The sequence below is a fragment of the Musca domestica genome, unplaced genomic scaffold, assembly GCF_030504385.1.
Source record: "Musca domestica strain aabys unplaced genomic scaffold, Musca_domestica.polishedcontigs.V.1.1 15, whole genome shotgun sequence".
In the NCBI taxonomy this organism is placed as follows: domain Eukaryota; kingdom Metazoa; phylum Arthropoda; class Insecta; order Diptera; family Muscidae; genus Musca; species Musca domestica.
Genome location: NW_026712207.1, coordinates 17,859,649 through 17,879,797, shown reverse-complemented (window position 1 = coordinate 17,879,797; position 20,149 = coordinate 17,859,649). Strand labels below are relative to the sequence as shown.

General features: G+C 33.4%; 3 protein-coding genes across 3 annotated transcripts; all 3 read right to left on the bottom strand.

Moving 5' to 3' along the window:
* Positions 1-13: 13 nt before the first annotated feature.
* On the bottom strand, positions 14-584 carry LOC101890795 (ribosome biogenesis protein SLX9 homolog). The gene has a single exon (XM_011297196.3). It carries the CDS (start codon positions 551-553, stop codon positions 32-34), a length of 522 nt encoding a protein of 173 aa, XP_011295498.1. The 5' UTR covers positions 554-584; the 3' UTR covers positions 14-31.
* A 3,968-nt stretch (positions 585-4,552) lies between these two features.
* Positions 4,553-12,600, bottom strand: LOC101890623 (zinc finger TRAF-type-containing protein 1 homolog). Its single transcript, XM_011297194.2, has 9 exons — positions 11,956-12,600; positions 7,675-7,733; positions 7,501-7,615; positions 7,299-7,422; positions 6,182-6,334; positions 5,961-6,121; positions 5,784-5,900; positions 5,629-5,714; positions 4,553-5,551 (listed from the first exon to the last, which is right to left on the bottom strand). The coding sequence occupies exons 1-9, from the start codon at positions 12,289-12,291 to the stop codon at positions 5,524-5,526; spliced, it is 1,179 nt and encodes a 392-aa protein (XP_011295496.1). The 5' UTR covers positions 12,292-12,600; the 3' UTR covers positions 4,553-5,523.
* Positions 12,601-16,496: 3,896 nt separating this feature from the next.
* LOC101890454 (probable splicing factor, arginine/serine-rich 7) lies at positions 16,497-18,494 on the bottom strand. The gene is made up of 2 exons (XM_005190713.4): positions 17,905-18,494; positions 16,497-17,843 (listed from the first exon to the last, which is right to left on the bottom strand). Exons 1-2 carry the CDS (start codon positions 18,292-18,294, stop codon positions 16,722-16,724), a joined length of 1,512 nt encoding a protein of 503 aa, XP_005190770.2. The 5' UTR covers positions 18,295-18,494; the 3' UTR covers positions 16,497-16,721.
* Between the last annotated feature and the right edge of the window lie 1,655 nt (positions 18,495-20,149).

The window sequence follows — 20,149 nt, the reverse complement described above, 5'->3', positions numbered from 1 at the left end:
AAGAACTCATGTGTTAAGTTATTATTTTTGTTTATTCAAGTAATCCATGCGTATATTTTATGTGATAACGTATTGCTTCCCGTGGGTTCTGCTTAAAATCTGGATCTTTTAATAACTTTTCAAAGGCTTTGACTTGACGAGCAAACTTTTCTTTTTTTGTTTTTATTTTTTTCTTGGCACTTAGATGTTTGGGATTGGCTGATTGATCCACTTCTCGGATACCCGTCTTTAGGTGAGTCTTTTCCTTGGACAGTTGCATGATTTCGTCTAATGATGGTAATGCGTCCTTCAGAACCTTTAAATCACCCACAACAACGGTCTTCTCCCTTTTTCTTCTATCCGCATCTTCTTTTTGCTGCTGTTTCAATAGAGCGAATTTGTTGAGTAGTTTTTGACGTTTCTGATTATATTTCTCTTTTTTCGATATTGACGTCTTTTTTATAACGTTCTTCTTTTCCTCACGCTTGGGAGCAGTTTCCTTGATCTTATTGACCAACTTGCCCATGTTTACGATTGCACCACGCTTCCTTTGTAGGGATAGGTAACTCGACATTCGACTTTTAGTACTAAAATGTGAAAGTCGTAATCGACTATGGACTTTCGTGAAAACCGATTAATCGACTATTCATAATCGATTGTGCACCCATTCGCTTTGAAAAAACGTCGCAAAAATGGCCCAATTATAAGGTCTTTCTTCGAGCGAATTAATCTAAAAACAGAAATGTCAAAATTCATGCTTGAGGCGAAAATAAATATTTTCGCCTTGACAGAAGAATTTTGTGGCGAATATGTTTGTTGTCAATTCAGCTCTGATGCATGGTAGAAGAATACAGGTAGATGCGTCAAAGCTTGGGAATATAAAATATAAGTTTTCTTATACGACACCAATCAGACGTAGTTACGATATGCATTTTCAACAATTTCTAGATTTTAACATTTTTTTACCAAATAATAGAAAAATTCGAAGTTATACTTTATAGTCGTATACTTCATGATTCCTAAAATGTAGAATACTTTACATGTATATACAGTTTGGTTTCAATTTGAAAGAAATGTTGCATTTTCCACTACTTTCTAAGTAAAATTAAGTAGTTCAAGAATTATTCTTCTGTATTTTAAATTTATAAATCCAAATTCCAAAAATTAATATTTTTAAAATTAAAAAAAATTATTGAAAACTAGTTGTTTTGCTGACATTTAATATTACTTCTTAAATTTTACTGTCGCGCTTTTATTCATATTTGCTACGTTTTTATAACACCTTTCCGACTACATCATTGGACGACTTCCATTTGTTCCTGGCAGATTTATAAAATACTTTATAAAACGTGTACAAAATTTTACTGGATGTCGTCTTTGTACTCAAATCCGTATTTGTTATTTTATAATTCCGACCATTTAATAACTAAACCAAAAATATACACGTTAAGTATAATTATAAATTGAAATCTATATATATAAAAGGAAGTTGTGTTAGTTACTACGCTTATAACTTAAGAACCACTGGACTGATTTTAACGATTCATACAAATTCGGAATTGTCTCATCTCCGAAAAGGATAATATCCAAAAAACCGCGTAAAAATGTGATATATTAACATTTTCATTTTGACTTTTGAAATGTACAATAGTAATGTTTTATTTTGCATGATTTTTTTCCATTTTGACTTAATTTTTCTAATGTACATTTGTAGTGTTTTTTATATTTTATCTTTGAATTCGGATATTAATAACAATTTATTTAATTGACTTCATTTCTTGAGAACTGAAATTGATGGCGGGTTACATGGAAGTGTAGTACCGAATTATGTGGTGGCGAAACGGAATAGATGATATCGAAATAATTTAACGCGATCACACCAAAGTTAAAAGATAATTACTTTTTCAAAATCAATAAAAAATCACGAAAAAGAGATCTTATTGCAAAACTTCTCAAATGGGGAAAAAATCGAAAAAAAACTTCAATGGAATCGAATTTTAAAATAATAGTTCATTCTATTGACAAACTTTGTAAGGATCTTTAAACATTTGCTATAAAAAATCAGCGAACAAGTTGAAGATTTTTTCAATTTGTTATTCTTTTTTTGTCAATTTCTTTCAATTTGTATTATCATATTGAATTCAGGGAATTTTTTGTGAACAAAATAAAGAATAATTTTTCACTATATACAATTTTTTCCCAATTTTTCAACCCTTCAACTCCAGGGCCTACATCGTGGTTCAGCTGGAAGATGCGACACATTTAAACAACCAAAAATGACCGAAAAAGTCTAATGGGGCTCATTTCAAAGCATGGACCTACTTCTTTCATGTGACAATAATCCGTCCAATGAGAGCTCAAAATGCCAAATTCTTTGGGAGTACAATCAGTAAAATACCAAATTTAAAGGGTGCAAAATAGTAGAGCGAATGGGACTTTTAGTACGAAAAGGATTTATATCCTTCCAGAAATTCTTCCCAAACATTCAAGATACCTTAAATCGCTTTTGCAGGTCTTGATATCGATCATAACTCACGGATAAGGGTACAACCCGATTTCATATTTATATAACCATTTATGATTTAAGCTATTTTTGGGGTCTTGGCCACTTTTTTTCATTTTTTGGCCCTTATTTGGCATTTTTGTTTCTAAGGGGGTAGAGAACCTCTTCGCATAAAATTTGAAATTTTCAGAGTAGGGCCCATATTGTTCTTGACCACATTCATCAATTAATTTGACTAAAAAATTTTATTTATGATACCCATGTGTAGGGAACCATCATGCAGATAATTGTCACATAGGAATTTATTTAAGTAAAGCCCCCACATTGGAGTATCCCCAAGTCCACTTTCACATGTAATGTGTGGTCAGAAAAAAAAAATTGTATTCTATTGAATTTGTAACCCCCAAGAGAATATTGGTTGGGCCCTCATATGAATGTATCCCTGATTCCAGCTATGACTGTGGTCTTGGCCACGTTTTTCGACTGATTTGGCCATTATTTGGCATCTTGGATTTTCTATTTCGAGGGTCTTGACCACATTTTCCAATCGATTTTGCTATATTTAGGCTACTTTGTGAGTAGAGAACCATCTTATAGAAAAATGTCAACATACGTAAATATTTTCGTACAGTCTCCATATATTCCCCAGGGCCGCCGATCTATAGTGATTTTTACCGATTGGCGGACGACAACACGGGCATTGTTTAATCGTCATTGCATTTTACTATGAACAAGAACATAGACTTTTTGGGGACGCTAATGATCAGTTTGAGGTGCTATGGTAATGGGTGTAAAAGCGTAATTAACTTTGACTATTCAGAAATTATTTTGCCCTCCTTCCATAGGTATTTTTTTATATTTAGTCGGATCAATATTTATATTAAAGTTTGTTCAAATTTATGAACTAGATTTGTGAAAGATTATGCTATATAAAATTTGCATTACAGACTAAAACTACGGGCCGGCAACGCGGACCGGGCCAGCTAGTATAAAATAAACAAGAAATTCCCGACCGATCCGGGGCCAAATCACTGCAGTCGAAATCGAGTACTTCAGCATCGTAATGTAGTTTACGCGGATCACCGCAGTCGTTATCGAATTGTTTTTACTCGAAGTTGTACACGATAGGTAGTATGCTATCGAAAACAAAGTATGTAGTGATTTTTGTACGGAAAAAAGGCAAACAAAAAGATACAAGAAGTAGGTGAAAGTTTAAGTTTTATTCTATTTTAAAATCAATCACTTACACCACTTCAAGCAATGTTAAAGGATTGAATTTGCTCTGAGGCCGAAGACGAGGAAAAAAAAAAAACCTTTGCATTCATAATATATTTGTACACATGTATTTAAAATTTAAATACATTAAATTTTAAACACTCAGCAACAACATACATTTCTCAGAAATAACATATTTTGATCGCAAAAACTGATTTTGAAATTCTCTTTCGCTTCCAATTTCTTATTTTCATATGTTTACAGCAATGTAAAAAGGTAGTAGACAAAAAAGATTGCGATCGAATGCGGTGATCCAAAAAGAAGAAGAACTCGATGAAGAACGCGGTGATTTGGCCTCCGATCTCCTAAATTTTCAATTCAGAGACTTTATTAGAGTAGATTTAATGTGTGAACACGTTATTCAATTTAAATTTAAATATGTGTATCCATGGCACAACTAGATGTACTTTGCCTATATATCGCTATTCTTGAGATCGATGATAATTTGTTGACTAGTATACTTAAAAGTTTGATACTATAGCCATTTAACACAAAAACAAACACTGAATTACAGGGTGTACTGGCTTGGTGCTTTTGCCCATCAATTTTTGAAAGCCCTCTTAGTCATGCACATACACCTTAAAAATACCTCCTTCAAATGTAGTCGAAATTTATAAAGAGATAGCTTTTCTACATGTTGGTTCCATCCTATTCCAAAATTAGACCGCTTATTTACTTCATATAAATTCCTAATGAAAACGTTTGTTATGGTTGGCTTAACATAATAAGCGAAAAGAGCGACACCGTTAATTGCAATCAATTCACAGAAGATACACCACTGAATTATAAACACTATTAAGTTGACAAATATTTTATTTAAAGAGAAATATTCGAGTATAATATTATGAGTTAGAAAAACAAACAATAAATCTAAAAGCTACTAATAGAGAACTTTAGCCGTGACACGTTTGAAAAGTTTTTAAATCGGATAAATACCTAAGTTATTTAGATTGGATACGATTTTTTGGATAGTGTGTTAAAGTAATGATTGCTGTAGAAAGAATATAACTAATAGTTACAAGTTAATTACATAAGGTTCCGATTGGACCATATGTCGACATTATATATAGATTCGCTTAAAATTATACATTGGTGTTGTCCTTACAGTGTTTTTCTTTTTGTGAAGATAAAACTATATATATATTTATAATAACACAAACTATATAGTGCGGTTAGTGAGGCGTGTCCATCCCTTACTTGACTATTCGTCGTTTTAGCTGGTTAAGGCTCTTTAATATTCATAAATGTCAATGTACACAGATATATTTATATGTAGGTAAGTTTTGTAGTGACGATTTGAGATCTATTATGAATGTACATGTAAGTTTGTATGTTTATTTAATTGATATTTTTGTTATAGCCTAGGGGAAGGGACGCTCATAAGTTCTCTATTAGCAAGTAACTTCAATCATTCACAATATGTATTTTAAAGTTCTCTGTATTGTTAAAAATGTTATATATCTACCTTTAATGATTACTGTTTACTGTCAAGTTACTACAGATTGACATCTAGTCAATATAGTTTTCTTGATCCTGCTTTGGAAACAATTTGTATTTGCACGTACCAACAAAATATCCTTTTGTGGAATTTTGAGACAAATAGTGTTTCCCGTTTGTAAAGTCAGCAGCGTCTTATGCTAGTCGTTTTTAGTAAATTTGGAAAATATTGTATTAAAATACTTTAACTTAGAAGTAAACAGAGCAGAACTATTAAAATACGAACGACTCAAACGTGTAGACATTAGGACTATTTCAATAGAAGTTGTTTATTTGTTAAGCAAGAACATCAAGAGACTGTAAAGGAAAACCAAAGGAAATATAGATGGTAAATGTTCCAATGTATGCTCATATGAAATTTGTTTATACTTTACCGGAAATTAATTCCTTTATTGGACAATAAGCGGTTACATTCGTTGCTATCGGGTAAAGGCAAAAGATAGTAGTCGCTCTCTGTACTCTGTAGGGAAGGCATGTATTTTAATTCCTAATGCACAATAAAATAAATATTCCACATTTTCAAGCTTACCTGTTCTGTAAAATCATGTTTATATATCTGAGTGCCAACCTTCATGTCGGAAAAGGGCCCTTTTAGAGCAAAGAAGTGTATACTCATCGGAGTACTAGTTTTTGATTTTAAAATAAGCTAAAAAAAACGCACATATACAATGCATTGTTCAGTTTAAGGCGAATCGAAGCGTGTTACCTGGTAAGTAATGTTACGTTCATTGGATTGATGGGGATCGCGTTGACTGTTATTGATTCGAGCCTTGACCACCCATTGGTGATTGAATGCAGAAAAACGAGCGGTTTCATAGAAAAGTTTATGGACATACTCATCTGTACGATATGGTTTCATTTGTAAATCTGCAACGATTATTTGTAAAGTATTTTGGGTTTTAAACTAGTCTGTCAGTTCATACTTACCGTTGAAAATTATTTTTTCATAACTTAGAAGATCAATTAGGGTATTGAACATTTTCTTTTCCTCTTTTATTTTAGCATCATGGGACTCGAGAGCTGCGATTACTTCATATCCGGACTTGTTAGGGTGCAAACAATTGCGTTCGTGTTCAGTAGCTAACAACATTTAGACATAAATAAATAATATTAGTAGCCGGACTGAAATTATGGTAATCCTAAGATCCTTCTGTTAATATAGAGAAGGGAATACACACACAGAATATGAGAACGAGTCGATAATCAATTATCATCAAATATAATGGAAGAATATTGTACAAATTTGGCAATAGCGCTGGGATGGCGTGTAAATCAACCAACTTTCAAAATCCCAGTAACTTAACTGTCAAAATTGCTCTCTTCACTTGCTCTTATTTTCTCGTTCACGATGGACACCTTCAATTAACATTTCTATTTCTTTTTGAGTCAAAAAAAAAACGCGTAATAAAACATTTTGGATGTTTCGAGCTAAACGTTTGCGTTTCGTAAAAAATACCCTCTTTCTCACCATAATCAAGCAATTTGTACGGCCATATTACCCAAATAGCATTTAAATCAATAAAAGCTCAAAAACTTTTGAAACTATTAATTGCTGTGACAAAAAAAAGAATATTTACAAGTTCTTGCAGGTTCTGGAACAGAGCAACAATATGTGCCGAAGGACCCGTTGACAACAATGGATTTTACTTTTGGGGTAAATAAATCGCACGCAAGCGTTTTGTAAAGGCCAGAAAATACCACTTTGGATAGAATTTATAATATTTTACCACAGTGGGGAAAGTGAGCATTTTTGGCCAGTATGTGGGCTATCAGATAGGCCTGCAATCCCAAACTGTTAACTTATTATAATTGTTTGACATTCCAAACTTAATTTCAAAGACATTTGACATTTCGTCAAAGCAAATTGTTTACTAGTTAATTCATAATATTACAGTTCGCAAGACTGCTAAATATCTTTCAAAATGGAATTTAAAAGAGCGACATGTTGGATATTCGGGTGTGTAAGACTTTTAAGGATTCTAGAATCGGTCACCTTAATATGAGACAAATGTGTTCTTAACGGTACAAATTGTTTGACACTCACTCTCGTGATTGGGTCCCCGCCATTGACATCCAATACGTGAATATTTGCAGTTAGTCGGTCGTTCACAGCACTCGTGTTGTTCATGGCGATCCAAGGATTTGTATGGAAATTCCTTGTTACAAAACTATACAATATAAAAACGGATAAACATAGATCAATAATGCACCATTTGTAAAACAAAAAATCCAAGAACAATATAGACCTGACACTCGCTCGGAAGCTCGGATGCCGCCTTTTCCACCGCTAAATTTCGAGATGCTGTACTTTTAGATATTTCAACACGGCAATTTGGACAGGTAGCAATCTGTTCTCTTAGCCTACGAAATATACATACATTAAAAACGACGAACAACATAACGTCAACGAAGTTACTTACCGGGCATCTGCCAATAAATGAGTAAAACAGGCCGCGCACATAAGATGACCCATTTGGCACTGAAAAATTTTATTTAAATAAATCAATTAAAAATGAGTTTGAAAAAGATAGCGTAGGAAAAATTAAAGTAACCTGCAAATGGAAGAGAAGAAAAAATACGTAATTAGTTGACGATAAGCAGGATTAGCTTATTTATTGTTATTTTAGTTACAGTGACCAATGCGATATGAAACAACCAATTATTGAATGGAGTGAAATGATATGAATATTTTTGATATGAATACAGTCAACGGTGAGGAATAAAAACACATTTTTAAGTTTGAAAACCCTTTTTGGATCTATTCTTTTATTGGTTTTAATAAAAAGTACAGTGTAATAAAATCCGTACAGGCTAAATATACGCTATTTAAATTGAATCAAATAGAATACAAATTATAAGAATTCACTTATTTTTAATAATTCTTAGTCTTAATTTGTAAAGGAAACCTTTATTTTACATTCAATTACATTCATTGCAAAAGATAGTTTCGTTGAGGTCAATACTCTTTTATATCAATTATAATAACGAACATATATTTAAATCTCATACATTATACGATGCATTATCGGTGTCGTAAAACGACCCGCTAATACGTCTCACAAAACGAAGTCTTACTATATTTATATTCCGGTGTTGAAGGCACTAACCGTTTTCGGAAAAGCACAACAATTTGCAATCACTTAATATTTAAAGATATATATTATTTGGTAGCAATTTACGAAATATATCAACAATCGATTGCGTTTTTAGGGCGGTCAGTGTAGAGGGGATATTGACATTTTAAAAGATTGTGTTTCTATTGTAAATCCATAATAAGTGAAGTACTAACGTTGCATGGCGAGACCCATTCTAACCATTATTGATAACCCTCCAAGCTTTCTTTTGACATGATTTTTCGATTTTCAAGCAGGCATACCCTGCATAATCTTCTCTTTAATATTTTTTTTTACAAATTTTATTCCAATGAAATTTTCAAGCATATAATTACGGCTCAATGCGTGTGAGGCCTCTTAAAAAACGTTAAGCAAATTGGAGCTCAAAAACCGATGTTTTCAATTTCTTTTAAAGCAGCAGAGCAGAGCATATACATATGTATAATTAAAAATTATTATTATTTAAATATGTTATTTAATCATATGATTATGTTATTTCGTTCAATACAAAATTTATGAATATATTTAAAGCTTTAAAAAAATAAAACAAAATTCTCCGATCCAAGTCCAATTTCAAACAAAATTAAAACGTAATTACATTTATTCTCGTAACTAAGTTTGGACATTAAGAAATCTCACAATTAGTTGAAAACTATACCAGGCCTAACCTAATAACCGACATACCGTAAAGAAATACTCACCTTCCAAGCTATGGCAAAATTTTTTGCACGGCCTTATTACACAATTATGCAATGTTCATATATTTAAACTAACTGAGAAAAACAGAAATCTTTCAAGTATAGGTAGTGTATTCGGTAGGATTGTAAAGTATGAATGTGTGTGTCTCAATTATTTGAATATTTCCAGAACTACTCAAAAAAGCTCCCTGCTTATATAAAGCATTACATTTCGCGCTAATATTAAAATTTGTATAAAACAGCTGTAAAAATAGTCAGTAATCTAAACGATACACCCTTACAACAAAATATCAGTGCACATGAACCTGTTACCGCGGCTTCATTAATTAAGCTTAACAAATCTAATGCATGAAATGGTTTTAAATTCTTTAGATCTTAATAAAATGTCAGTTCGCTTTAGCTACACCCTTCTATTTTGTAACTTTCCAACGATTTTTGGTATTATCTAGATTTGTGGTATTGAATGGCGCTTACATGAGATAAACATTCTTGAATTATGCATACTGAGCTATTTGTTTCTTAAATGTCTTTCATTTTAATTTTTCAAGAATAGAAGCATGTTGCAATAACAAGGACTGCCTGTTTATCTTCTGTTATGGAATTTCAATAACAATAATGTGTTTTGAGATAAACAATAGCTAGCAAAGTGTAAAAACGTTTTGACCATGGCGCAAATTTTAGAAACAAAATGAAATGTCAATTTTTGTTTACAATTTTTGACTATTTGGTTGTCTTTGTTGTGTGATTTCAATCACAGCAATGCATTTTGACACAATATTTGGTAGTTAGCTGGCATCGCAGGGGTACCTTATAACAGGTGGCGCAAAAGTAATCTCCTATCCGAAAATGCTATAAATTTTACGATTGGCCCCTTAATTACAGCCAAAAAAACATCGGAAGTTTACATTTGCGCTACTTTATAGATGCATATGTACTTGACAGACATTCCGATGTTGTTTGGCTGTAATTAAGGCATTAGGAGGATTACTTTTGCGCAACCTTGTACTTGGGCCACGATTTTGACATTACAGTGGCAGGAACACTTCGTTATTGCGCCATGTGACCGAGCATATAGAGTACCATGGGAAGTGCTAACAAGTTTTGGCATTGCACACAAATTACAAAAATTAATACAAATATATCTTGACAACAAAAGAAAAATTTGGACTACACCTATTTATTTACCTAGTGCTTACAGAGTTATAGCCGCAGGAGGAGACCTTTTTCTTGCCTGTACCATTTTGCTAAGAAAAGATGATTCTAATAAAAATTAAATTTTGTCTATGAAGGCCCTCAGCGGGAAAATCCATATTCTTAAGGAAAGTACAATAAAGACGTCAATTCATTTTAACTAAACAAAAATATAATATTTTAATAATCTAATTTTTATTATTATTAATTATCCTTACAAAAAAAATCGGTATGCCGTCTGTTGGAACATATCATATCGACAATTGGCAAGTGGTGCCAACTCTTGGCAAAATTGCATTATTTTCAAAAAACTCCAAATTTATGAAATTAAAAAAGTTATTAAAACTTTATTTATTATTGCAAAAACTATACAAAATTTCAAATCGGAATAAATTAACGTCGTAGTTCCACTCAGAATGGTGAAGGTTGAAAACGCGAAAATCATAAAAGTGCCGACTACTGGTACAATTAACCTATTTTTGGATGCCAATTTCAAATATTTTATCAAAACATCCTCTTCTTGGAAATTTTCAAAACAATACAATTTTTTTCTACAAAGCAACGGGTTCTTTTTTCCCTGATTTTTTATTAAACATTTAACGAAAAAGAAGAAAATATTGTTTTACTTCGTAATTATAAATTGTATCCGCCATTACCAGCGAAATGATGAATGAATGATAAACTATTAGGACATTTACACTACTTGCTACGAATCTGACAAAAGGATACAACGAAAAATATCATATGTACAATAAATTAAGCTCTTTGGTAGCTTTTTTGGTTCTATAGCTTCCATGTAAATATAAATAATTTAATGTGAATTTACATTGTCAATTTCATAGTTAAACTTTTTGTTCATTCAACTTGCCAATTTCTACAAAACAAGTTCTTTTTTATATTAAAAAAGGCCCGATTATAGGCCCGCATTCACCAGTATACGACTTCACACGAAATCATTGTTTTTATTACGAATATGTGTAAAAAGGCATAACTCGGATGATTTAAAAGAAAACAAAGTGGGAAAGAGACGAGACAAACAAAAAGAGACAGAGTCACAATAACAAGAGACAAACACACATACGCATAACCATATGTTTTCATATTTCCCTACCTGCATTGTATTCTATATTTACAATACACTTTGTTTTTTTTTTGTTTTTCCTCAATCTTGCTATTAGTGAGTATAAGGGAAGATAAATGGTTGACAGCTGTGAGGGTAGTGGTAGATGCATTTCTTTCTCTCGTCGTCGACACACTCAATGGAGATTGTAATGGAAATTGGAATAGCCACCATACCAAAAATACATACGACGTAATAGAACAACACGTATTGTTGAATGGTACTACAAAAATGCATTGGGACATGAGAGGAATCCCTTTCTTTTTATATAATTCTTCATATCTCTACACGATTATGACTATTGTGTTTGTTTATAGGAGATGATCGAAATGTTATGCGCTTCTATTTCAAGGATACATATAGTTAGAAATTATGTAATGATTTGGATTTTTAATTCTTGTCCCGTTGCATCCAATTATTAATAATTCCTCAACTGGAGGAGTGCATTTATACTGTAATACCATACACGTATCAAATTATATATTTGATAGGGGTATAATTAATAGCGATAAACCACAGAGATGTAGTTTTTCTTTGTTCTTTGGTAAAATATTTCAGTATCGGAAGTGCATCGCTTACCTGATACATTGCAGTTTTGGGCAAATCCAAACAAACGGCACAGCACAAAATTCCACCCAAGCGACTCTCAAGTTTCTCACAGACCGAGGAGGAAGTCGAAGGATGATCTAGCATCTGTTTCTTTGTAGGTGGCTCATCAGACGGGGTGTTTGTCACATTAGTAGCGTTTGAGGCACCATTATTGGCCTGCATATTTGCCTGTTGTGACAAATTGGACGTGGAAGCAGTTGTGCTGTTGTTTTCATTTAGAATCTCGGCGGCAGCTAAAAGGGGAATAATGTTGGTTGTCGAAGATGGTGGCTGCTGTACAGCACTCGAAGACTCGACGTCGGCCATCCTTAAGAAATGGAAAAATCTAAGATCCCCACCCACAGAATCTAGCCTGCGCTCTGTAATTGATACTGTTGTTGTTCTTTTGTTCTTTAGTGGTACGAACGACTTTCGTCTTTTTGTTGCTGGCCTGCTTTACACTGAAAATGAAAATCGATTTTCCAAAAATTTTAAAAAGTTATACGATCAATGGCGTCCCTGTCAAATCTGTTTCACTGCAACTTATTAACGTTGATCTATAAGTACTGAAAATGATTCTGAAACTATATTTCAAATCTAAGATAAAAACACAATAACCACCCGTTTCTAAAAAAGATTTACCACACTTCGTCGATTTGCGTTTGAATTAAACACAGTATAAAGCCGACTGAAAATTATTTAGACGGCGATATGTCGTTTGTTGCCTGACTAATCGTGTTGCCTGACTAATATATCCAAACACGGGTAATAAGGGGAATTTTCTAAAAGAGCATAATTATTACATACATATAGTCTGTTTTTGCAACTATTTTCGACATCAGTTCTGGAACAGACCAATAATTTTAGTAAATATATGCTCTGTTCCAGATCTACAAGAGTGTAAAGACTTTACTAAGATAACAAATTCTCCCTTTAACAGCGTTCCCTACAATTCGACGTAGCGTACATAAATATTCAACTTCACCACTATGGTAAAATGTTTTGTATGTCCGTATTATTAAAATACGTCCGGTAAATGTCTAAAATAAATATTGACTTTATCAAAAATTGATGTTTTATTAAATTCACCCCCCATTGTAATATTTTCAAATCACAAACATTTACATCTTTTGTATTATTCATTTATATTTTCTACATACCAAAATAGAAATTGTTCAATTGTCAATGTTGAAATTGTTCAACTTTTGGAATTCATAAATTTCAAATAATTATAAAATTAATTACATAACTTTTTGTGCAAGACAAGTGACCTATTTTTTGTAACATTTAAAATTAAAGCCGTCTGACTTTTTTGCGATGAGTGAGTGGAAAAGAACAAATTCTTTGAAATATATAAAATCTATAGTATATTCGAAAGTCTCAAAATCCCCACCAAGAGCTCTTTCTGAGTACTTTACCCCCTGGAAGAAAATTGTCAATATATGTCTCCCGATATTCGGTATTTTGATGATTTAGCCAATTTTTTTTATGAAATTGTTTCAAAAGCCACACCAGGAGTTCCTTCTGAGTACTTTACGCCCTGGAAGAGAATTGTCTATATAGGTCCACAATATCGTATATCCCCCATATAACGGTACCTCCCGATATTAAGTACTTAGATTATTGTAGCCAAATTTTTCGATGAAATTGTCTCAAAGTCCTTCTGAATAAGATGGAATTGTCTTAAAATTCCGGAAAAATCCTTTTTATGGTTATTTATTTTAATTCGTTATATTGAAAATTCATATTAGTTGAACACCTCTTTTACTTTCTTTACTTTAAAACTTTTGTTTACATTTAGTTTATCTTTCGTACTATGAATAAATCACAATAAGCGTTTTGATAACTCAACCTGCTGTAGATGCATAGGCCATGACATCCGATAAGACCAGCTCATTTCATCCGTATTGTCAAAATGCACGCAATTTTGAATTAAACTTTTGAAAACGTAAAGAACAATTTTGACAGTATGATGATTTTATATGATTTTCCCACATTTTTCTTGCTAATTGTTTAAAATTTGGTATTTTCAGTTTGTAATGCGTTCTAACTCCTGTGGCGTAGCATATAGATGGATCCACGTTTTCCTATAGCCCCCTATATATACCGGCACCTTTCAATGTTCTGTATTTAGACGATTTTACCCTCATGTCCTAAAGGATTTGTTCTAATGCGTTATTTTAAGTTTGGTCCAAGTTTTCTTGTGTCTTTCATAAAACGGTATCGCTTAATATTCGGTATTTTGATGATTGTAGCCACATTTTGATAAAGCGCTATGATATGTTGAAAACTCTATGATATCTTGAAAACTTTAAGCTAACTTTGAAAAATTGCAAGTATAGAGGACTACTTGTTTGGCTAGTAATTCAGAAATACTATCAAAATAATCAAAAAACCAAACAACTTCTTGCATTGATTTTGAATAAATAATAAACCGAGAAAATTGAATGAAAGATCAACATTTTTTTCATGTTCTATATATTTATAAAACTGTAGATTTTTTAGAAGCATACGTTGCAATAATCATTTTGAAAACACCCGAATACACACACATAAACAAAAAAGGGAAAAATGTAGCCAAGAAAAAAAATTAAAATCATATGGTATCATAGCCCTACACAAGGTGTATTCAATAAGGTGTAATTGGCAATCATATGGTTTGTAACTTTTTTCAAACCAAAGAAAAGTATTGAATTGGAAATTATATATGGTTGAAGAATTCCGAATTCGTGCGAATGAAAATTTAATGTCCTCGCTTTGATAAAAGACATACACCTAATGTTTTTCGGAGTAATGACCTAAATCCGTTTAATATCCTAACTCCGAATGAAATCGATTTACAAAATTTGTGCGCCTGAAGATAAAGTATGATCGAAAAGCTTCAAAATACCGAATATCGAAAAAAGTCTTTATGTGGGGAATATACTAAGCAATAGAAAATGAAAATGTTTTTTCAAAGGCCTCCTTTCCTTTCTTTGGCGTTATTGTGCCATTCATACTATGGCGGAGGGTATGAAAATAAACAGTTTAATACAGCATCAACCATTACAAAAAGGCACAAAACCACCAAAGCATACAAATTAGTGAACGGTCGGGCATCGCCCATAATTTAGGAATATAAAACTCGGACACATCACTAGTATTCCAAATAAATTGAAATTCCAGATTGTTTTATGAGTTACATGCGCATATTCTGGAGAGATGTGTTCATGAACCCGCTGCGACATAAGTGTCAACATCACTTGTATTCCAGATAAATTGAAATACCAGATTGTTTTTTGAGTTACATGCGCATATTCTGGAGAGATGCGTTCATGAACCCGCTGCGACATAACTGACAAAATTTTTGGTTGAGCGCCAATCAAAATCTTTTAAATATTTTGTCCATATAAGCTCCTCGTTAACAATCTCGCCTCTTTCTGGGATGCTTGATATATCGTCAGGACAGATATTGCACTTGCAGTTCCACCAGGATGAAATTTTATAGGTATAATAGGGACTAAGGATTATCCATCTCTGCATTTTCTGTAATTTACCTTGTCAAATTTCACTGAATAAAAACAGGTTCCCATCTCAGTTTTCTTTGTATACAATGGATTTATAAATATAAATTTTGACAGTGAGATGTCAAATGAATTCTACCATGCATATGCAATGGAATTGAGAATTTAAAACCGACTGGGTGTAAACGTACTAGAAGACTTTAATGGAATGATTGAATTGTGTTTCAAAGTACAATTTTCACATTTTTGGGTTAAAACGAAATTGTGAAAAAATAATATAAACAAAACCAATTGTTGCTTGCGTTAAACGTTAGTACGAGCCCTAGTTCCTTTGAAGTAAAACTACCATTCTGGATGAACATTGGGTAATTGCTTAATAATCTGGCTTTGACTTAAACATTATGGCAGAAGTAAAGGTGCAAATACATAAAAAGCTTGAAGTACATTTTGCGATATTTCATAAAGGGATTACAGAGCCGCACTAAAATCCTGCCGTGGTTTTCAATTATTATTTGACATTAATATGTCTAGCCATGACTTCAAGCTTCTTATGTACTTACACCTTAAATTTATAAATGAGCCAAATTTATTTCCATACCACTTCAAACATTTTACATATAAACATTCTTAAACCAACAGAAGTTTAGAAATACTTGGACAAACTAACTAATATAAATGAGAAATTTACAAATTTGAAACATGAGAATTTTTGACTCCCTGGGAATATTCAGGAGAAGACTGCGATAGTAGCAGATCAGCTGGCATTTGAAATTACCTTGCTTAGTTATAAGTATAATCATGTAAATATTGTCGAAATTCTTTGCACATTTGATAATGTCTATATAAAAGACTGAGTTGTAGACTCGTCAACAACAACAACAAATGACAATAAGATTTTTGTACTTAAATTAGCTTTATTTTGAGTTCAGTATTCAATTGCAAATGAAATCAAAGTCAGCTAATGGTGGTACGGTAGAAATTAAAACAGATTAAATACAGTATTGTAAAAATTAAAGGTTAATGACGAAATTTGTGAGTTTCAATCTTTATTGAAAGCAGCCGATAATTTTTGTTATTTAGTTCTGCTGTTATTAATATACTTAATACGTATTACCTTTACTTAAGATAAAACGTAAATGTAAATGCTGCAAGAAGTAAAAGTATTTTTCAACCGTACAGATATAAGTGGAAATCGTCAATGCTTGTTGAAAATAATTAATATATGCATGTCTGTTGGTAGAAATTAATATTGTTTCATGGCGAATTAGAAATGTCCATGTTGTCCGATTTTTCTACGCTAACTGATTTGCGATTCTTAGAATCTACACTTGACCTTGTGCTCTTAACATCATCTTCGACTATGGTTTTCAATTTGCGATCGGCTGGAGTACGGGAACGACGTTTAGAGGAGTTATTGTTGGATATTTTAGAGGTAGGAGGGCCAATGTCTTTGCTGCGGCTGGAACGAGAGCGAACTGAAGCTGGCGAAGGAGAGATGGAGCAACGTTTACTGTGAGATCGGGAAGATCGCGATGTTCGTTTCTCTTCACGTGTGCGATGTGATCGTTTACGGTCACGTGAACGTGAGCGTTTTGTGCGCGATCGCGATCGTCTGGAGCGGGAAGAACTGCGACGATGGCGAGAGCGTGACCGTTTGCTACGACGATCGCGGGATCTTGATCGTCGTTTAGATCTAGAACGTGATCGACTTTTTCGTCTAGAACGGGACCGCTTGTGAGAGCGCGATCTCTTACGGGAACGCGATCGTCTAGAACGTGAACGTGATCGACGTTTGGACTTGCTTCGAGAACGCCTACGTGTACGGGACCGTGATCGTTTTCGTGATCGCGAACGATGGGAACGAGAACGGCTGGTACGACGGTCTCGAGAACGTGAACGGGACCGAGACCTACGTCTTTTATCTTTTGCCAACATTCCAATAACCGGATCTATTGCCGCAGATATCATGTTTTGCGCTTCCTTCACGATTGTCATAGCTTCTTCTATTTCTTTTTGGGCGGCTTCATTCGATTTTGCTTCTGGTTTTATAATAGCATCTGTCGAATGATATACACTAAGGTACCCACCCTTAAACTCGTGCCCGTGCATTTTTAAAGCGTTTATGATGCTAGGCTGCTCGCAAAATTCTATCATACAGTAGGTCTTGTTGTCTTTTTCAGCCCAACGAGCATATTTTACCTCCCCAGCCCGTTGGAAGAAGTCCATTAAGTCGTCCAAACGCCATTCATTCTTAACATCGCATACCAATATAGTCCGACGAATCTCTTCAATTTTACGGGAATCATAAAATGATGGCAGAGCAGGGTATTCTGGCAAATTATTTTCTACCAGTTTTGGGTCGTATGTTTTTATAACCTAATGAAAAACATAAGTTTTAATAAGTGTTTGTGCAAACGTATACGTGCTTCAAACTTACCTGCTGTGGCGACTGACCCTCAATACGATTCACTACTTCAGGCGGTAGTTTCGAGTCAGGCTTTTGCAGACCTGGGACTATAGTACCATTTTTTGACATCTCCAATGCCCTATACTCCTCCGGGATTGCTAAAACGGGTATAACAATTAAAGCACGGTCTATGAAAACGGTGTTTGTCAAATGTTGAGCCACGGCAACACAGCTACTCTCAAAATATTTCACATAACAAATACGTGACTGCACAGGACATGAGACATCACGCACGGTTGGGTAGAGGCGGATCTCTTCGATTTTTCCGATATTGCCAAATAAAGCCTGCATCTGATCTTTTGTAGCTTGAGGTGCTATATTTGTGACCTGGATCACGCATGGCCCGTTGCCACCAGCCATGTTGGCTCGTTCCTTTCCAACTCTCAAAAAGGTTTTCAGGCGACACCACTGGAACAAGATTTTACAGTGTTATTTTCATAGGCAAACTGCAATTTCCCTATAAGCTGAATTGAATCGGCAGGCCCGCAAAACAAAAACTCTAATTTCAATCGGTGGATATCGAACTAACTTTTCTCGTGCAAAAAACAACGCCATCTTATTAACAGGGATCTATAGTTAGACCCTTACCAAAATGGTTGCGTTGCGGACAAAAATACTCACCATAATCACATATTTTGTACGACCGCATTAACCAAATACGCCATGATCAAAACTCCATTCAAATTGACAAAATTTTGTGTTTTTTTTTTTTAAATATTTAACACTATGGTAGTAACTATTGTCTATAAACAACAATATTAAAAATTATGAATAATTACAAATAAAAATAATAAGCGGCTCCCCAGCCATATGAGTATTGGAAGTTTGATTAGCATGCAAATTAAGGCCCTATAAAATTGAAATATAATTGGAACTCTTTCTTACAGTGTTAACTAGAATTTAACGTACTCGGTCGACATTTTTCACCACACAAGCAAAATTAATGTATGTGAGAGAATATTTGTATACGCTACGTCGAACTTTAGGTAACACTGTTAAATGTGTATAAATAAGAATATGAGAACATTTTCAAAGAACTAAGGTAAAAGGCTCCATACTCTATCGACCCGCACTAGAAATGAATCGTTAAATATTGAAGTTCTAATCAAAGGAACTCCAATTTGTTCATTAAGTGTGGAATTTAGCATATAACACACAAAAACCCCTATGCTTTATAATATCATGGAAACTGCATCCGAGGACTTCACACATACGTGATTATAAATACTTACCTGAAACACATCAATTATATGTCCATGTCCCAGAGTAAGCAAACACATCAATAACAAATATGCTAATTGCTTGGATTTTGTTATAAAGAAAGGTAATAAACGTTTATAGAATCAGGCAGAATTATTCAAGCTTTTACTGGCTCCTTTTATTTTTTTCTAATTATAAAAGTGGATTAAATATGAATGAAATGCATCCAAACGGTTCAATATTTTTGTCCATGGCAAAACTGGTTAATATCTCCAATGTATGGGTTTCACTTTCGTATAGGTTAGATGCGCGCAGCAAGAGTGTAAAAGTTTTTACTACGGTAACCGATTTTCCTTTTATAATATCGAGAAAAATTGCGAAACTTGTGGATTCTTGCAGTTTCTGGAACAGACCAATTTGGTCTGTTTGCTTAGCGATTTATGAAAATTTGGAGAGAATAATGTCATGTTTATGTCAAAGCGAACATATTTTTGCCTAATAAACGCCTAAGGCGATGATTCGGAAACGTTTTAGTGGTTAAGGAACAGCGACACCACGTTAGATAATATATTTGTATATATCAGTTTCCTAGAATTGCAAAATGTAGAATACTTTATGTATGTATGCTGTTTGGTTTCAACTTGAAAGAGATATTGCCTTTTCCGCGATTGCTTGAAGTGTTGAGAGATTAGGGCCAACAGCTAACAACTAAACATTCAAGAGAATGATGTGAAAGCATTAAAATTAAATATTTTAAGAAGTATTCTTCTGCATTTTCAATTTAATAATACTTTTGAAATTAAAATAACTTATCGAAAATTAATTATTTTGTTTCAATTTTTGGACGCATAACTCTGACACTTGAATTACTTACAAAAACAAATTTGTATGTGACAGTTGTTACGATTATTGTACAATAACACTTGCGTTACCCGTATTTTTCTACCATGGGTCCAAACAAATGTTGTTTGTTTTCTTTTTATCAAATTGTCAGAACGACGTTACAGTGTTTATA